General features: G+C 41.7%; 2 protein-coding genes across 3 annotated transcripts in view; one reads left to right on the top strand and one right to left on the bottom strand.

Moving 5' to 3' along the window:
• Positions 1 to 1,300: 1,300 nt before the first annotated feature.
• Positions 1,301 to 10,142, bottom strand: tent2 (terminal nucleotidyltransferase 2). 2 transcript variants are annotated; one of them, XM_004544474.6, is made up of 15 exons: positions 10,067 to 10,142; positions 9,559 to 9,716; positions 7,158 to 7,259; positions 6,800 to 7,055; positions 6,579 to 6,693; positions 6,413 to 6,501; positions 6,246 to 6,303; positions 5,904 to 5,970; positions 5,737 to 5,813; positions 5,457 to 5,585; positions 5,323 to 5,366; positions 4,701 to 4,837; positions 3,624 to 3,715; positions 3,439 to 3,518; positions 1,301 to 3,343 (listed from the first exon to the last, which is right to left on the bottom strand). In XM_004544474.6, the coding sequence occupies exons 2-15, from the start codon at positions 9,678 to 9,680 to the stop codon at positions 3,257 to 3,259; spliced, it is 1,455 nt and encodes a 484-aa protein (XP_004544531.2). In that variant the 5' UTR covers positions 9,681 to 9,716; positions 10,067 to 10,142; the 3' UTR covers positions 1,301 to 3,256. The 2 variants fall into 2 exon arrangements, with proteins under 2 accessions (XP_004544531.2, XP_004544534.2); XM_004544477.6 differs by having other exon boundaries at positions 10,063 to 10,121.
• A 2,253-nt stretch (positions 10,143 to 12,395) lies between these two features.
• Positions 12,396 to 17,950, top strand: part of homer1b (homer scaffold protein 1b) — a 25,117-nt gene continuing 19,562 nt past the window's right edge. The window contains exon 1 of the mRNA XM_004544473.6: positions 12,396 to 12,898. Coding sequence (XP_004544530.1) covers positions 12,879 to 12,898 — 20 coding nt within the window. The 5' untranslated portion in view covers positions 12,396 to 12,878. The remainder of the gene's footprint in view (positions 12,899 to 17,950) is intronic.

The raw sequence follows: 17,950 nt of genomic DNA, 5'->3' as shown, positions 1-17,950 counted from the left end.
GAATGAAAAGTGGGGAGTCAAGTAAGACAAGGGCAAAGCAATTGGTGGGGGTGCATATCAGTAGAGACTGAGTCAAACACACAAACAGCGAACATTAAGAATTTAGAGTTTCAAAATTTTTTAAAAAGCAGTGTTTCATTGCACCTTTGTGTGTGCCAGTGGCAGCTGATATGACGATATGACTTTAAGTTCAAAATCCCCTTCCCCCAGTTAAATATAGGCCATGTGCTGAAACACTACGCCTGCCACCCCGCTGCTGGTGGCAACACACACCCACATATCTTGTAAGCTATCTAACCGCTGACCAGAACTATACAGGAGTCATAAAACAAGTTGTAATAGAGCGTCAAACCATAGAACAAAAAGCAAGCGGCACACTGCTGCCAGAGGAGGCTGCAAATAATATAATAAAAAAGATCATAATTTCTCTAAAGAGCTTTAGAAAAGATTATACACATAAGCTCGTGAAGGGTGAGGTTGAATAAACTGCATTACCTTGAGGAAACCAAAGATCACCGACTTGTCACATCCATGGATATGATTGTTCCAAGTTAAGCACAGCGCATGTGGATTGATGCAGAATAAATAAAATATTGTATAACTGGTTAATGATGTGTCTTTGAATGGTTGCATCACTGTGCTTGGGAAATTCTCTTAATACAGCTGAGCAAAAGTCTTTTAAGCCTTAATGGGAAATAAATGCAGAGATTTTCTGTCCAAGTGTGCTTTAATTCATTTGTTGTGTTTGTGATCATTTTCATGCTGAAAAATTAAGCTGTTGCCAATCAGATGGTTTCCAGATGGTATTGCATGGCTGCTTGTCTGTGTTCAAAAGATCCCCCAACACCGACTGAAATGACCCTCCACTGTGTTTTACAAACGCTGTAGACCCTCAATGTTGTACCTCTCTCCTGAACTCCTCTGTGCATATTGATAACAATTTGGAACTTGAATGCAAAATTTCTAATTTCTGACCTGTTGCCACTGATTTGCAGTCAAATTCATGTTCATGTTCACTTGGCATAGCTCAGCCTTTTGTCCCCGTTTCCCTTGCTTATGGTTTCTTGACATTCACCAGAGCATTTCTGCTAAGGCTTTAGCGATCAGTAGATGTATAGACTGAAGGGCCAGATGCATTTCTCACATGGCATTGAAGTACTGTTAGTCTGTTGTAGATACATTCTACTTTGATCCTGTCCATTTTCATCAAAAGGCCACAATGAACACCATTCTGAAATGTGCCAGTATTGATTCAGTCTTTTCTAAATTGTCTGTTTTAAGTAGACACAACACTGGTTCATCCCCTAAGGTAGGTGTGATTTTTAATGACTCACATATCAGTGTTAAGTCAATAAACAACATTAAAAAAAGAACCGAAGGGAAAATGGATGAATAAGCAGTAAATGTCCAAAAGAAAAAAAAAAAACAACCTTGAAAGACCTCCAGAAAACCTGGAAAACTATTGCTCAAGAACGTCTGAACCCTCAGAAAGAAAACATAAAGAAATAAAAGGTGGCTCCAAAACATTTGCAAGGTATTTATAGAAAAAAAAAGTCCATAAACCTTAATTTGCTGGTTACATTTTCAAATGGTCTGACATGTGATTACGAACAACACCCCCCAAAACGAAGCCTGTGTACAATTTAATCTGATTTTGGCGCTATTTGCATAGCCAAGATTTTAGTGGACTTCACATGAAGCTCCAAAATATACATTGAAAACAATCATACATCTTTAGAGATTTAATTTTTTTTAAATAAACATTTAAAAGTCAGGAATTCACAAAATGTACAAAAACAGGAAAGAAAAGACAAATTTACACAAAGTGTAAATTCTTTAAATAACCTATGTATAAGTAATCCAAACATGAGTGGATAACAGGTGTTTTGCCCAAATTCATCAAGTACATTTCTAAAATGACACTGCACAGCCTTTACACCAGACAATGAGTTCTTGATGCAGGACATATGGACCAGGGGAAAATCTAGAGTCTGGCCTCTTTGCAGCCCTCGAGTGACTTAAAAGTACCCTTATCGTGCTTTGGGGGTTTCCTTAAGTCTGTTGAAAGGTTTGTGTGCATATAAAAGGCTTACAAAGTTATAACAGCCAAAAAGCAGCTGTTTAACTGCCTGAAACACCTCATTTGCAATCCACGCTTTTCTACAGTTACTTATCTACATCATTAGGTAACAAACTGGCAACCTCCCCACCTAAGCTAGTCTGATATGCCCTCTGACAAACAGTGGGGACCTGATTAAGTCCAGGCGCAGGCAGCTGCTTGCAGTACGTACAGCTTCTGGTAGCCAGCTATAAAATGTTTCAGCTACGAGAAATCGAACACCAAATATTCTGCAGACGACTGCAAGAGTGAATACGAGAATTTTTATGCGCTCCAGACAACAAAAGGTGTGTTTCAGACAAAGGCAGCAAAGCAGTGGGAGATTTCTTTTGCACTTTGAAGCGTGTAAAGAATTTTAGCAGAACCAAATGACATTTAGGAGCCTTTAAATGAGTATAATAAGGGCACTTCAAATTACAACACTGACTTAAGCTTTAGGCGGTGAGCATGGGAAACTAGAGGGCAATTAATGCGGTTTTAAGCAGAAAGTGTCTGACGTGTTTAAATCCACCACATTCTCACTGTTGACCTATAAAAATAAAAAATAAACTTTGATGTTACAAGTTGGTCCAGACAGAACCATGACAGACTGTACATGTAAATACGTGGCAGAGATGAATCGTTTTTAAATACAACGCTGTGCAGTATGGCTCTAATAATGTGGAAATTTAACCGAGATCAGTGGCTGGGACTCGCCCTTCAAAATAAAATGCTGCTGCTTCCATTGAAGTTAACTTTATGTAAGAGTCATCTCCCAGTTCATTGATAAACATATTCCCTGCAGGGAAAACGGGCCATATAGCAGCAATATCCATCTCTTATAACAGGTTCAGCATTTTTCTGTCATCAGTTTAGGTAACAGGATTTTAATTTCAGAGGCCTCTAGCATCTCTATAAAATAAAATTTTCCCTCAAATACTGTATTATCCTCCGTTACACAAATTTGACAGCAATGCATTTGAAGTCGGTGGTCCATTTTGAATATTACAGCCACAGAAAACACAGATACGGAAGCGGCCATGAAGGTGCCAGGGCAGCAGGGTTTCTCTCTCAGAGCATCAACACGTTGTTGCACTGTTTCAGGAGACGGTCTTGAGGTAGAGGACACCAGTTAGCTCATCTAATTAGAGGAATCTCTCATCCCCTGGATGACTCCTTAATGATGATGGCTCTGAAAGGGAGGATCGAGTTCAGCTCCTTCCTCTCGTGTAGTAACCGACACGACTGAGGAGACAGAAGCCGATTATGAATAACTCATATCTGGCCTGTAGTGGCTTGGAGAATGAAGAGCGAACACGGTTATCAAAACTTCAACGTACCTCAGCAAACTTCGCTTTAATGGCATCGAACTTGAGCTTCTCGTGGACGGCCCTGGCGACGTTATTTCTTTCAAAAGGCTCTGAAACAAAAGGAGTCACTGTTGGATTACTGTGGACATTTCTCACAGCGATGCTGATGTTAAATGGTGGTGGCTGTGGCCTGTTACTTCCAATAAACTGCATACCTTCCACACATATGAATTTGTTATTCCACTCTTTAGAATTGTTCTTAGGGAACGCTCTGGCTTCTCGAACAGAAATCACCTGTTTATCCCAACTGCAAGACAAAGACAGCAACAGGAAAGGGATTACACTCAGTGCTCGTTAGACTGAAGGTTAACGCAATCTTCAAGCGCCTCAAGGACTACAGCAGTGCCTTTGCATACTACTTTATTCCAAACAGAGTGCAGACAGATTAAGTTTCTCCCAAGAATGAGATAGCTTTAGTTTAAGTCATGAAAACAAAGAAAAAACAAACCTAGCCCTTATTTTTATCAGAATTACAAGAGGGTCACATAACCATGTAGCAGGGAACACCAGATAGGCACAATAAAATACAGGAACAAAATATTTGACACTGTTTTTGAAAAAAAATAAGCCGAAGAAATTTTTTTTTATATATATATATATAGCCACTGCATGTTAACCTTGCTAGCATTGGGATGGACCCCTTTTCCTTTTTTTGCCTTCAGGATTCCAAAAATTCTTCAATGTCATAGATTCAACAAGGTACTGAAAATATTCTTCAGAGATTGTGGTTCATATTGACATGACAGGATCACACAGTTGCTGCAGATTTGTCAGCTGCACATCCGAAAAGTGAATCTCCTGTTCCACCACATCCCAAAGGTGCTCTATTGGATTAAGATCTGAAAACTGTGGAGACTATTTGAGAACAGAGAACTCACTACCATGTTCAAGAAACTGTTTAAAATGATTTAAGTTTAGTGGCATGGTGTGTTATCCTGCTGGAAGTAGCTACCACACGTGTACACTGTGGTAAAGGGATGAAGCACTCAGCACCAATACTCAGGGATCGTGGTATGTCATGGTAGTGCTGTGTAAGGCCAAAGGTCTCACCTGCTCCTGCCCCTCAGCAAGAAACATGAAACCAGGGAGGAGGAAGCGGGACAGAAGACAGTGAGGAGAAACGGAGGACTGAGAGGGAGGAGGAGTTGGCGAGGAGAGTTGGAGATGAAGAAAGGGAGTAAGAAAACCAACACGGTAAAGAGCCACTCAACATGATACTCATTGGAAGATACCTGAAATCTGTGGCATAGTACTTGAGAAATCCTAAAAGCAGCTCCCCCAGAGAGGACTGGTTTCTCGAGATGTAGGGAGGGATGTGTTTGGGTCCCTCTGGAACCATGTCCAGGTTCATTAAAGGATTAAATGACTCCTGTTAAAATCAAGACACGGGACAAAAAAACATAATAAGGAAAGCAGTGAAGGAGACTTTATGACACACGCTCGGAAACCTTGCTTTTATATAGGAACATAACAAGAATGCAACCAGTTGAGTTGAATCCACTAATGCAAAGAAACTCATCACGGACGAGTTGCACTTGCTGGCACAAGCTGACTCAGACCACCAGCAACGTGTCGGCATGTCTGTCTGCATTTATAAATTAGATGGCGCTTATTTGCAAACCTTCACCTGCCTGTCTTAAAGTGACTGCAGCCAGTTTGATCACAGTTTTTGTCTTATTTTTCTCTAGTGTGACTGAGCCATTAGAGATTCTTTAAACAGTTTGTCAAGTAGCTAATTATCTTAATAAGTGGTAGGTTACAAAAGAAAAAGAATATTGTTTATAAATGCTTTAAATGAAAACAACATTGTCAAAAAGAGATTTCAATGACTGAAAATGCAAAGAAGATACTTACTGGGTAGTCCCTCTGTAGAGATGGGAGGACAGGTTCACTAAGAGCTACAGAAAACGCATCATATACAAATCAAGTCAGTCTAAGCCAAAAGAACAAGTGGGAGGAATCTTTTCTGCACGTGTGACTGTACTGACTCTGGAGGTAGTGCAGGACCATCAGCGCCAGCGTGTAGCTGCTTAATGTTCCTTTGCTGGCATCATTGATATTATTGTACCGTGCCCATTTCTTGACGACGAGGATCATGGGTCTTACCCTGAGATCAGCTGTAAGAGAGACCAAACAAACACAGCATGTCAGAACAAGTAACCTATGCGTTGCTTATAGCTGGATTAAAAACAAATGATCACAGGCAGAGCTGAAGTTTGAAAAGCTGCTGCCATGAACAAAATTGGTCTTATTGACCGTCTCACCCACCATAGGCGTAACTCCTCAGAAGGAATGTATTCCTGATGCCCACTGTGTTGTTGACATTCAGATCAAACTCCAGATCACTACGGAGTGAAGACCGGAGAGAATCATAAACATCATAAATCTGCTTTCTGATTTGATGATGACTGTTCCAGTAACTGCTTTGCTCTCACCTGCCTTTCTCCCTGAACCTGAGGATTGGCACTTTGGCTCTGATCAGCTGATTCCTCTCTACATATGCTGAAAATCAAAGCAAACATCATGAGATCCATTGTCATTTGTTTCATTTTCTATAAACAGAAACCCATTTTCCACTAAGTGAACAGCTCCCCCTAGTGACAAAAGCATAATTCTAAGGGAAAATCTTCATATCAGAGCTCACAAAGGACACCAATAATTGTATTTTTGGTTAAGAAAACTTACTAGATAAATGCAAAAAACAGACATGTGTACGGCCGTTTAAAAGTTAACAATGAATTCTGTTTTTATAGATGATTTGGTATTTGATTACTTACAGAGGGTTTTGAACAACTTTAGGAGACGACCAAGAACACGAAGAGCATCAGTCTTTTTCTGGAACAAAAAGAAGGAACACTGCAAGTGTTAAAGAGGAAGTCAGGAAGTCAGTATCTATGATTGCACATTTCCATGACATTTACGGTACAGAAACAAAGGTAGTTACATTTCCCTTGATAACCAGGCATATATCAGCATCGCTGCACCGGGAGCCCAATTCGTTCATAGATGATCCAGTCAAGTAAAGCCGCGCAGCTGTGAGAAAGGCACATGGTGAATAAAAATCAAAGCAGCAAGACAGAGCAGAATGTGGATGTACAGGTCATACATACATGGAAAGATTTGCTGTATGTCTTGTTGCAGACGAGCGCGGCACACCTCCTTCCGCTCCAAATCTGAAGGCTGCTGCTGGCACGCCTCAAACAGCTCCACCATCTGACAACTCAGCTGAGGGCACATAAACATGTGACGCTGACTAAACCAAACAGATCTACACGTAAACATGCTCAGACTTCACGTTTATTAGATAAAGACTAAGTCCTTCTGAATTTACCTTTTCCGTAGTGCTGGCATGCAGACTGCTGGAGCTTTTCACCACAGCGGGTACCTGAGGGCGGATGTCTAAGTTAGGACCGGGATAAGAGTGATCAAAACCAGTGAGGGATAATCTTGAGGGCTGTGCCACCGCTCGGTCGGTACGATGATGTGGAGGCCGGCTATGAACTAAAGGTGGGCTGCTTAAGTGGTGTCTGGAGGTGTCAACACGTTGGCGCTTCACGTGATGAGCGCTGAACTGATCATTCTGCCTCCTGGAAGACGCACGAAGACAAAGAAAGGTGATAAGACATGTAAAAGGCAATGTACTTGGACAAATGTGGTTTATTCTTGGATCGATAAATAGTAATACATACTTGCGCCCATTGATCATAGCTGGCATGTGACGAGGCTGAACAGTAGAGGTGGATGGTGAGGGGTTCCATTCATAAGAAGGCAATCTCTCACGTCTAGGAAAGCTTACAAAAACACATATGCACATTTTACTGCACAGAACACAAACATCTAAAACAAGCAACCACTAATAAATGATGAAAAAAGATAACTTTTCAGTTTCTTTGTTTTGTTTTCTTTCACTCGGGTGCCACGAAGCATGAATCCATACAGAGCGAGACGCCTGGCCTTTGCCCTTAACAAATGTGATAAAAGTTAGAATGCAATATTTATTATTGGATTTTGTATTTAAAATGACTGCGAGACAGAGGGTTGTGGGTTCAAACCCATGGAGCTGCTCTGTGTGGAGTTTCCATGTTCTCTCTGAATACTCCAACTTTTATCCACAGTCCAAAGACAGACATGCAAGTGTGAATGGTTGTCTGCTTCTCTGTGTTACCCAATGACAAGTGGAAAAGACTCCAGCCCCACCACTGCCCTGAAGTGGATAAGCGGTTAGAAAAGTGGATGGATATATTTATAATATGGTTGGTGCTTGTCAGGAGCAAGACTTTAGAAGTTCAGAGGAATGAAGGTATGCTGACATCTCAATCTCAAGAGATTCTATACTTAGCAACACTTGACATACAAACTCACCATAAGTTAACCTTGCTAGCATTGGGATGGACCCCTTTTCCTTTTTTTGCCTTCAGGATTCCAAAAATTCTTCAATGTCATAGATTCAACAAGGTACTGAAAATATTCTTCAGAGATTGTGGTTCATATTGACACGACAGGATCACACCGTTGCTGCAGATTTGTCAGCTGCACATCCGAAAAGTGAATCTCCTGTTCCACCACATCCCAAAGGTGCTCTATTGGATTAAGATCTGAAAACTGTGGAGACTATTTGAGAACAGAGAACTCACTACCATGTTCAAGAAACTGTTTAAAATGATTTAAGTTTAGTGGCATGGTGTGTTATCCTGCTGGAAGTAGCTACCACACATGTACACTGTGGTAAAGGGATGAAGCACTCAGCACCAATACTCAGGTAGGCTGTGGTGTTTAAATGATGCTCAGTTCATACTAAGAGGCTCAAAATATGCCAAGAAAATATCCCCACACTATTACACCAGCCTTAGCATGAACCATTGATACAAGGCAGGATGGGTCCATGCTTTCATGCCATTTATACCAAATTCTGACCCTCCCCGCTCCCATTTGAACGTCACAGCAGTCTTCTGTTGTCCAATTTTGGTGAACCCATGGAAATTGCAGCTACAGTTCCTTGTTTTAAACTGAATGAAGTTGCACCCAGTGTTGTCTTCTGCTGTTGCAGCCCAGCTGCTGTTCGGTGTGATGTGTTGTACATTCAGAGATTCTCTTCTACAAACCTTGCTATTTGAGTTGCTGTTGGCTTCTTATCAGCTCAAAGTAGTCTGGCCATTCTCCTCTGTCATATGACATAAACACAGGAAATTTTACCCAGAGAATTACCGCTCACTGGCCATTTTCTCCTTTTCGGGCCGTTCTCTGTAAATCCTAGAGACGGTTGTGTGGGAAAATCCCAGCAGATCAGGAGGTTGTGAAATACTCAGACCAGCCTGTCTGGCACCAACATGCCAGGCCTTGTTCAAAGCCACTTAAATAGCCTTTCTTCCTTATTCTGACATTCACTTTGAACTTCAGCAGGTCATCTCAAGGATGTCTAAATATTTTAAATGCACTGAGCTGCTGCCATATGATTGACTGATTAGATATTTATTTACTTTAACAAGCCTCAAACAGGTGTACCCAATAAAGTGGCTGGTGAGTGTACACTGAATATATGCATCCTCTCTTGTTGCTTGGCCAAATTTGATGAAAAATTCCTGTTGTGAATACTTTTTACATTTTAATTTAGTGTTATCAGTACACAACAACATTTCAGTTTCCCCACATCAAGACTTTTAAATGAAGTTCACTATAATAAAATTGACAAACACTGCCTGTTGTAATTTCCAGCAGACCAGTTGGCCAATTAAAAAATGATGTGTAATGTCTGAGCACCAGAATCCATATTTACATAATCAGTTTTCTATCAAGTAAAAAGAAAAATCATACCAGTCTCATATATAGGAAACTACTATCTTCTTTCACTTTTTTTATTTTTAAATGACTACAGCGCTTATTCAACGATAAAAAAGGTGCCAAATAAAATCGATCACTTATCAATAATATCAACATTAATCAACCAGCCCTTGCAGCTCTAAACAAAACGCACCGACACAACAGGAAATCTCAACCACAGCTAACAAAGTTTACTGCAGTTCACCTTGAAACAACTGCTGTCCAGTACACCCCCGACACTGATACTCGACTTTTTCCATTCACGGGACTCACCTGTTGACACCTGGCAGACTTTGGTGGTTGTAATCGTAGCTCTGGGGCGCCGGTGGCGGTGGATGCAGACCGTTACTGTAGGCTGATCGTCCCCTCGGTGGGGTAGTTCTGCGGGGGAACATGCTGTGGTTCTTTAAAGAGCTCCAGCATCAACTTCGCTGATGGTACGAAAGAAGAAGAAAAAAGATATTGAAGCCCATATCATGAGTACCGGAAGAGAAACCGTCAACTGAGAAACTGGCGTCATCTGTTATCCAATAATAATATTAACAGTAATGAAAAGTTACTCGGGAAATCGAAACTTTAACGCGCAGTGTAGCAAGCTAACATTCGCTAGCTGGTGACTAGCAGCGCCTAGCTAGCTAATTTAAACATCGTTGAAGACAACAGTAAAAATTAAAGGCGTTTCTGTGATGCTTGTAATGAAGGGGGCACCTGGAGAAATGTGTCAGTAAATTCTAACAATATTCACCCAAAACCTGAAGCCAAAAAACACGAACACACCTACCAAATTGCATGTCACATGTAAACAAAACTGAAGATGCTAATTTCCTGCGTACATACTTCCGCATTGATGCCATGACGTCATGAAAAGGGAGTTAAAGGGACCGTATCCGCGAGTTCTTTAAAGGAAACACCCACCCAGCTCGTCTTTGCATGTTGCCTGCCTTTTGTTCTGTTTTCTGTCGAGATGATCCCACACTGTTATGTATGATCTATGATATATGGTGAGATCCCGGCTCTAGGGAGGCCAATCCATGACTCGTAGTGCTCCACAATGTGTTTTTCTGTTCAACTATGCTCTTACTGCACTGGCAGTGTGTTTGGAATCAGTGCAATTCTGAAAAATGAAGCTGATGCATATCAGATGCTTTTCAGATGGTATTGCACAGTTGGCCAATGCTTTTCTGTGTTTATAATTCTATCGTCAATAAGATCCAGAAGACCACTGCCTGAAATGCAGCCCCACACCTGTGCTGGGTCTTTGCTGGATTTGTCCTGATTTTGGTATCTATATTCAGATACTGTTCATCTGCTGTAGATCGTTTTTTTTTTTTTCGCCTACCAGTTCTTCTTTTGCGCTCACCTTGTCCCATTTTAACAACATTTTTAAGGCCACACTGCACACAGTTTTGAGATATGCCAAGTCTTTCCTTGGGAATCATCTTAATGCAAAAATACTTTCTCATGTCTGTCAAAGTCTGTGCATTTTTCACAGATTAAATTAATGAAATGGGATTGTTTTTTTTTTTCAGTTTTTGCGACAGGCTGCTAAACATACAATTTGAAATTGCTTCTTTGCTAAGTTCTCTGTTATGAGTAGAGACCACGTAGGCTCATCCCTTAAATTAGGTGCCTGTTCATTGCATCGTGATTCACTGATTCATCATAAGTCAGTGTTAAGTGGCTCAATAAAAAGGTAAAGTGAGGAAAGTATAAAGAAATGAGGGGTGGCTTAAGACTTTTGCACAATGCTGTGTATTCAAATGAGGTTAATTTGAATGTGGGCAGGGGATCAGATAAAGCCTAGTAAAATCACAATGGCTCCTTTCATATTATCTATTATCTATTGTCTGTTGAGAAGCTTTAGGATTTGGTCCCAAAAGATATCCTCACTTCACTCTCCACACTCTCTACTATTAAGCTGTTAAAAATTCACAAATGTAAATCATTGTTAGCTGATATGAAAAAATGTATTTTCTCCTTCCACACTGTCCATTTTTCAGTGATTAGACATGACCTTACTGTGAGAAGGTAGGCTAATAAATCTACACCATAATAAAAGATAGGCTGCTTTCATTAACCAACTGCTTTTAAATAAATTATTTGCTGTTTTCTATTTTTCTATTTCTTCAAGATGTGCTTACACTTTATGGCTTCATATTATTTGTATCCCCAGAATTAGATGCTGTTCTAGGGTTTGGTTACTCAACAGATACATTAAAAAAAACAACAACAACAACTCACAAAACAGCACCTGTAGACTAATCATGACCCTTAAACTGGAGAAGAATATCATTTAAAAAAAAAAACAAATATGCAGGAATTACAAACAATAAGCCCAAATGAAAGTTGTATGGGTGTATCATATCATATCATATCATATCATATCATATCATATCATATCATATCATATCATATCATATCATATCATATCATATTTTGAGCTGCAACGAGCAGGGCCAACAAACAAAATAATGGGTTATTTATTTTTCTAAGGGTTATTTTTATTTTTCCTATTTTCAGAAATAAATGACCTGTTCTCTGCATCACCTGGGGCTGCTATTCACAGAGAGAAAAAAACAAACAGAATATTAAAGTAGGAATTTACCTATTACACTAGCGGAATAATGTTTCCTTTACAGCCCTAGTGAGGAGGTTACTTCCCAGTAAACTTCTCATAAAGCATCAAACGGCATCGGTCTCTAGAGCTCCGAGTGACGTCACTGCGGAGGATGGTGTCGTGACGTCGGCAGTTCAATACTGACATGAACTGAGTAGGAGGGAAGCGGATGCATCAGCATCAGCCAGATGTGGAGCGGTTATGGCAGGGAGGGAGGTGTGGGGGGCTTGGATCAATAGTAAAGCTCGAATAAAGCTACAGCAGCACGTTTTAATTCATGGGAACCAATATTACAAATATTGATAAGGACTGATAATTTGTCAGTTTGGTGAATCAGAGAGAGAGACATGCTTTTGATTTTGTGTTGAAGAAGCGCGTGATTTGATTTGATTAGGACATACACAACTAATAAAGAGTGAGTGGAAATGCTGTGGAATAGTCTGGGCGGGAGAGTGGGGGTGTAGCCCGTGAGGCTGTGGTAATATCAGAGAGAGAGAGGTGGGGGGAGAGAGACGCGGGTGGACAGTGTGATGCTGCGCGTTATCTACTGGCTAAATGAGGGTTGTCTTTCCCAGTTTAGGCAGCAGGGCTTCTCCACCCTTTCCAGTAAGGATCAGTAATTTACACGACAACAGCAGGGCGCCTGTCGGATCTCCACTGGACCCTGCGCTGCTGGATCTCCCACAGTGCTTCTGCTGCTACTGCTGCTTCATCACCAAGCGCTTAACGCCGAAGGAGGACGAGGTCTGGTTTCTGTGCCATGTGCAGAACAACATGTATGTGTGAATTCACGCGGTGACAGCGGAAGGGGGAATGGAGCAGTTGTCATCAAATTCCTGCAGACGCACCGACGGTGATACTGTGGAGGCTGTCGTGTAGTGAAAAGACCTTCATACGCAGCGGCCAATCCTAGAGATTTCGGGAGGTTTTGACAGCCAAATAAAAGGGGGGAAAAGAGGCTCAGCGGTCAGGTTTCATGTCAGCCACAACAATGGGGTAAGTGTGGTTATTATCCCACAGACTGAGTAGTTTTCTTCCCTTGTTTTCTGTTTTTACATCAGCTGCAGATGCCTCTCGGGGTATGAACTTGCCTGCCGTGAAAACACAGCAGGAAAAAAATAACGACCGGAGACTATGCGTAAAAATGTACCCAAATTCTATATCACACGCCTTGCGTGGCGTTTAATAGAGCGTGTGGTGGATGCATGTTCAAAAGGCTGTATGACGTGTGATTACGAGGTGCTCTGTTCACGGCCTTGATGTGCTGCACACTAAACAAGGCATTCATGTAACGAGACAACTTATTCATTTCCTCCATGAAGCAGGCCTGCCGTTTTCTGTGTTTAAAAAGGAAGAATAAACACAAACATAATGCTTAAACACAAACCTCATTCAGAAGTTAAGTCTAACTTCAAACTTTTAGGATCAAAATACTCTGTTAATCTGCAGTCATTCCCAAAGTGGGATTATACCGATGGGTCTTATAGGGGCTTTGGCTGTGTTTACCAAAATAAAGCAAAGTTTAAGTTCTTTGTTATTCTTTAATTCTTTAAAGAATTAAAGAATAACAAAGACACACCGCAGTATGAAAATGAGCTGCTTTATCCAGGTCCCTATGTTTACCCCCCTACTTCATTATAGGTAGTTATGAAATTCTCAAAGAAATAATGTTAAAGGGCAGCATTTGTTCTTGTATACTCCCAGTCACAGACAGTGTGATGAATTGTACATGCTGTTCCTGCTCCAGAGAAGGGTTTGAACAGTCAGAGGCTGGGTGCTGTCATATATAGCTATGCTGCACTGGGCTCTGTAATGACAAAAGGTGGCTTTCTGTCTCTATATGGCAGCACAGTGACCGCTGCCATGCACATCCTCAACAACAGGCTTCCATCAGTGAAACAGTCGCCTGGTGTGCACACAGCGCCGCTCATTTGCATGTCCCCTAACCCCGAGCTCAGCGGTCCATTTCCCCCACCAAGCCTGCCGTTCATTAACGGCTGTCTCCCGCAGTTCATTGTGATTAATTGCACAGCAGGGGGTAAACAATGTGGCACAGGCCACAGTGCGATTCTAAGGCATCAGCCAAAACTCCTGCATTAACTATTTACAATACTCTGGAGGCCTCACAGTCGCCCACTCTGCCCTCCCACAGTGTGGGCTGCACATCATTCAGCCATGTCCCACTCAGCTTCAGCTCTCCACCGGGCTCTGCCATACTGGTGACTAAGTTACTGTTATGCAACTGACTCAATGACTCAATTGATCTGCAGTTGGACTAATTGTAAACTCGGATTAAAAGCACCGCGCCGCTTGCAGAGTCTGAATAGGTTCAGATAGGGTGTAGTACACAGACAGATAAAGTTATATTTAACTTCCGGCCTCGAGTGGTTTTATTCCAAGCTTTCCCCCAGCGCCGATGGTGATGGCACAGAGGATAACATTAGAGATGTCTATCAACACCTTCTCTGGTATTCACTCACTTCCTTTTGCAAATACAATCGATGCACAGACAGACTTGTTTCTCTCTCTGTCTTTGCCTTTGCTCGTTTGCACATGTTTGTGTGTGTGAGAGAGACAGAGAGAGAGTATGTGTGTTTACAAGCGCAAACACACACACACTTTAGGTAACCCAACTATTCCCAGTAGACGGCGCAACAGTGACTTGTCCCATTATTAACCTCTCTCCACCTTAAGTAAGATCTACTCCATCTCAAGCTCTTTTCTGTTCAAATAATGGAAAACGCTGGAAATCAGGACATCTTCTATGGGGTGTAGGTGGCAAGGGAAAGTGAGATCTCTTGAGATGGGGTTGTCTCATTATTATGCTTCTGTTTCAGCTTTTTGCCTAGCTAGGGGCAGCTGCACAGTTGAAGGGGACACACTGGAGTAGAAACTAAAGCACAGCCTTTTGTGCTATTAAATGTGTGAGCTGAGACTGGAAACCGTGCCCACATCTGTGCATCAAACCCCTGAAGCACAAGAGGCGGTGTAGGCAACACCTTTTTCCACTCCCGGAAATCCAGATGTGTGTATGTACCACAGAACATTTGGTACATTCATACGCATGGTGTGCACCATAGCTTGGCATATCTTAAAGGGTGCAGTGGTTCACCCCCTATTTTTCCCCCCAGTTTGTCACATTTTGTACAATTCAGTGTTTAAATTCCCAATCCACAAATGTAGCACTCATTGCCATGAAAAGATTTTTCTACTATTTAGAAGTAGTTACAGTGAAATCTGCACACAAGAATGGAGTGAGCATTACTGAGCCTCACAAAGACGCTTCTTCTGTTAGGAGATGTTTTTCAGATCTATTTTTATTCACTCCTATTGTGCTGGAGTGAAGGCAGACACAGCTCAAAACTTGTGAAAATAAAATCAGAACTATCAAAATAGTAGTATGAATAGGATTCACCCTTTAATTCACAACACCCTTGGGGTAGGTGACCTGCCCCCGTCAATTAATTTGTAGATAGGACTTCTATAAACGCCAAATCTGAAACGTGTTCCTTATCAAATGCTTAGAAAACTGCTCAGCATTAACCCCGTAAAGCCTGAACCATGAAATTATTGCCAGAAAATTCTAATTTTTGAACCTTCTGACAAATTCAAACAAACAAACAAAAAAAGAAATATCAGTTTGCATATTTGATTTTTGTTTTCTATAATTTCAGCTACATTTTGTAGAGAAAAAAAAATCACACCCATGATGTAGAGGTCTCAAAAACTCATGTGTCAAATGTGAGAGGCAGTAATTTAAAGGGATTTACTGTGGTTTTTCTTCTTTACTGTTATAATGGATGGTCATATTAAATATGGCCAAAATCTCAAATAATGAAGTCAGCACATGTGCAAATAATCCATGTGAACTAAGACGTCAGACTTTAGTCTGCTCAAAATGCAGATTCAGAAGTTTTTTTGCTGCTTTTGGCTCCCTCTGTTAAAGAGAAGGGGCAGCCACAATATGATCATTTCATGTTTCAGATAGAGAGTAACCCGAAGGCCCTGCACAAGATAAATGAGCATTATTTTGAGCTGTGACTCATGCAAAGCTCCTCTAGCATAGTACCAGAAGATTATGATGATTATGGAGCTGGGAATGACAACACCAGCTCCCTTTTAAAGTCTCATTTCATACCGTATTAAAAACTGAACAAGTATTATCTCTCCATCGTTATGGAGAGATAATACATACAATGAAGTCAGCAGAGTGTCTCGGGCACACAACCTACTCGTGAAGCCGCTTGACACTTTGGCGTGCTTGTGTTGTGTTCCCGAGCTGCTCAGATTTGAGCAGCTCACAGTCGGTTCGCATGCTCGTTTCTGCCACACTGTGTTGCAGTTAAAGCTTCCCACTCTTCTTGTCTTCTCCTACTGGAAGATGAGTGGATTTATCAGTTCTCGAGCTTCTCCTACATTTATCACCTCCTCCACATTTTCCTCATCCCTCCCTTCTTCTCTCACTTTATCACTCTTCCTCCCTCAGTCATTCTGCCGACCCCGTCTTTCTCTCTGTCTTAACATTCATGTTCCATCACCTGCCCTTGTGTCATGCAGTGTACTCTGCATGCTAAACGCCCCCTCCTTCTCCTCCTCCTCTTCTTCTTCTTCCTCTGTGTTTTTCTTCCTCCTCCACACTTTCTTCCTTCCCACTCACTCACATCCCACTGAAGTGCCCCCCCCCCCCCCCCCCCCCCCCCCCATAGCATATATTTACTTAGTTCATCGGTGATGGGAAGTAGGTAGGGTCTCATACCTTTCCTTGCAGCTTTTGTAGGCACTTTCAGTGTGTGTCCCCTGTTGATAAAACAGAGTTCATTGCTGGAGTGCAAGAGGATCAGCACGTACTGAACTGACCTTCATGCCATCCCATAACTGCTAACTATGCCAGGCTATTGGCTCAGGGCAGATCACTGTAGACAACAAAAAGGACTGCAATGGGGGAATGCATGATGAATCTGAAGCCATTATGGACTGGGCCATCTTTTAAAGGAAGGCAGAAGACTCGAGAAATGATTCTTATGCACATTTTGCAATCAAATTCCCTCATTTATTTTGCTTTCTTTTAAAAGTTCAATTGTAGGAGTGAGTTCTGTTTTTTCTTTCTTTCTTGACAACTAGTGGGTGTCATTTTGGAACAAAACTCTTTGGCAAAGGCATTTATGTAAAAATGAAAGCCCAAGAACGAGTCTGTGTTCGGCACGCACACGCACACAATCAAACGACAAGGAGAGGAAAATTTGCCACAGCTTCATCAAATTATGCAATGAAAAACGACGCGAGTTGCCAAAGCGGCTATTGCACGGATCATACCGACAGGCCGTGGTTGTGTGATGTGTGCTGGGAGAGAGTTGAAATGACTCACAGTACCGCCACTTACACTGCTGTCGATGATTATGATAATTCGCGCACAGCACTCCACAAGCAGCTTTGTGGAGCGGTATTAATCATCCCAGATTCACTCCCTGACTTCCTATACTCCACATTCCCCCCCCATCATTCTCCTTTCTGCCTTTTCTCTTCCTTTCCCCTGTCTTCGTGTTTTTCTCTTTCCCAGTCTTGGCTAATCACACACAGGAGGGGTGCTGCTGTTGAATTTTAATATTCATTTATACAGCAAGCCTTTGATGTCCCCCATCACCCCCACAGTGCAGTGTAAGCACTTCTCTATCTCGTTCTCTGCCAGCACTGCCAGCCCAGAATATCTCCCTCAGCACCCTGCACTTTGAGTTTGTGTGTGTACTGACTGTAGATATTACCCAAGAAGCCCCAACAATGGTGCAATATACGAGGGCACTGTAGGAGCAAAAGGGGAGAGGAGGGGGTAAGTGAATGAAGGGTGAAGGTTGCACAGGGGTGATGGGTTGTCTAAAAATATTTTTTTTTAAATGACTGTTATATAATTTTCAGCCCTAATAGGGGCTAATCTAAGCCCTGGCTTGAACGTCACACAGAGGTCAAATAGGAATTAAGACATCTCAGATAAAACCGTAATAGGGGGCTGGACATGTGGAGATGATCTACACAAACGCAGACCCCTTCCATGCA

Source organism: Maylandia zebra, linkage group LG12 (assembly GCF_041146795.1).
Source record: "Maylandia zebra isolate NMK-2024a linkage group LG12, Mzebra_GT3a, whole genome shotgun sequence".
NCBI lineage: Eukaryota > Metazoa > Chordata > Actinopteri > Cichliformes > Cichlidae > Maylandia > Maylandia zebra.
Note: the sequence above shows the minus strand (reverse complement) of the source record. Positions and strands in the feature narration are given on the sequence as shown.

What these genes read in the sequence shown, in the direction of transcription:
- tent2 (XM_004544474.6), bottom strand. Translation starts at nt 9,680, where the DNA reads ATGTTCCCCCGCAGAACTACCCCACCGAGGGGACGATCAGCCTACAGT. An exon ending in GCTATGATCAATGGGCGCAA is followed by an intron (nt 7,056 to 7,157) that starts GTATGTATTACT and finishes TGCGTCTTCCAG; the next exon opens with GAGGCAGAATGATCAGTTCA. An exon ending in TCTGAGGAGTTACGCCTATG is followed by an intron (nt 5,586 to 5,736) that starts GTGGGTGAGACG and finishes TCTCTCTTACAG; the next exon opens with CTGATCTCAGGGTAAGACCC.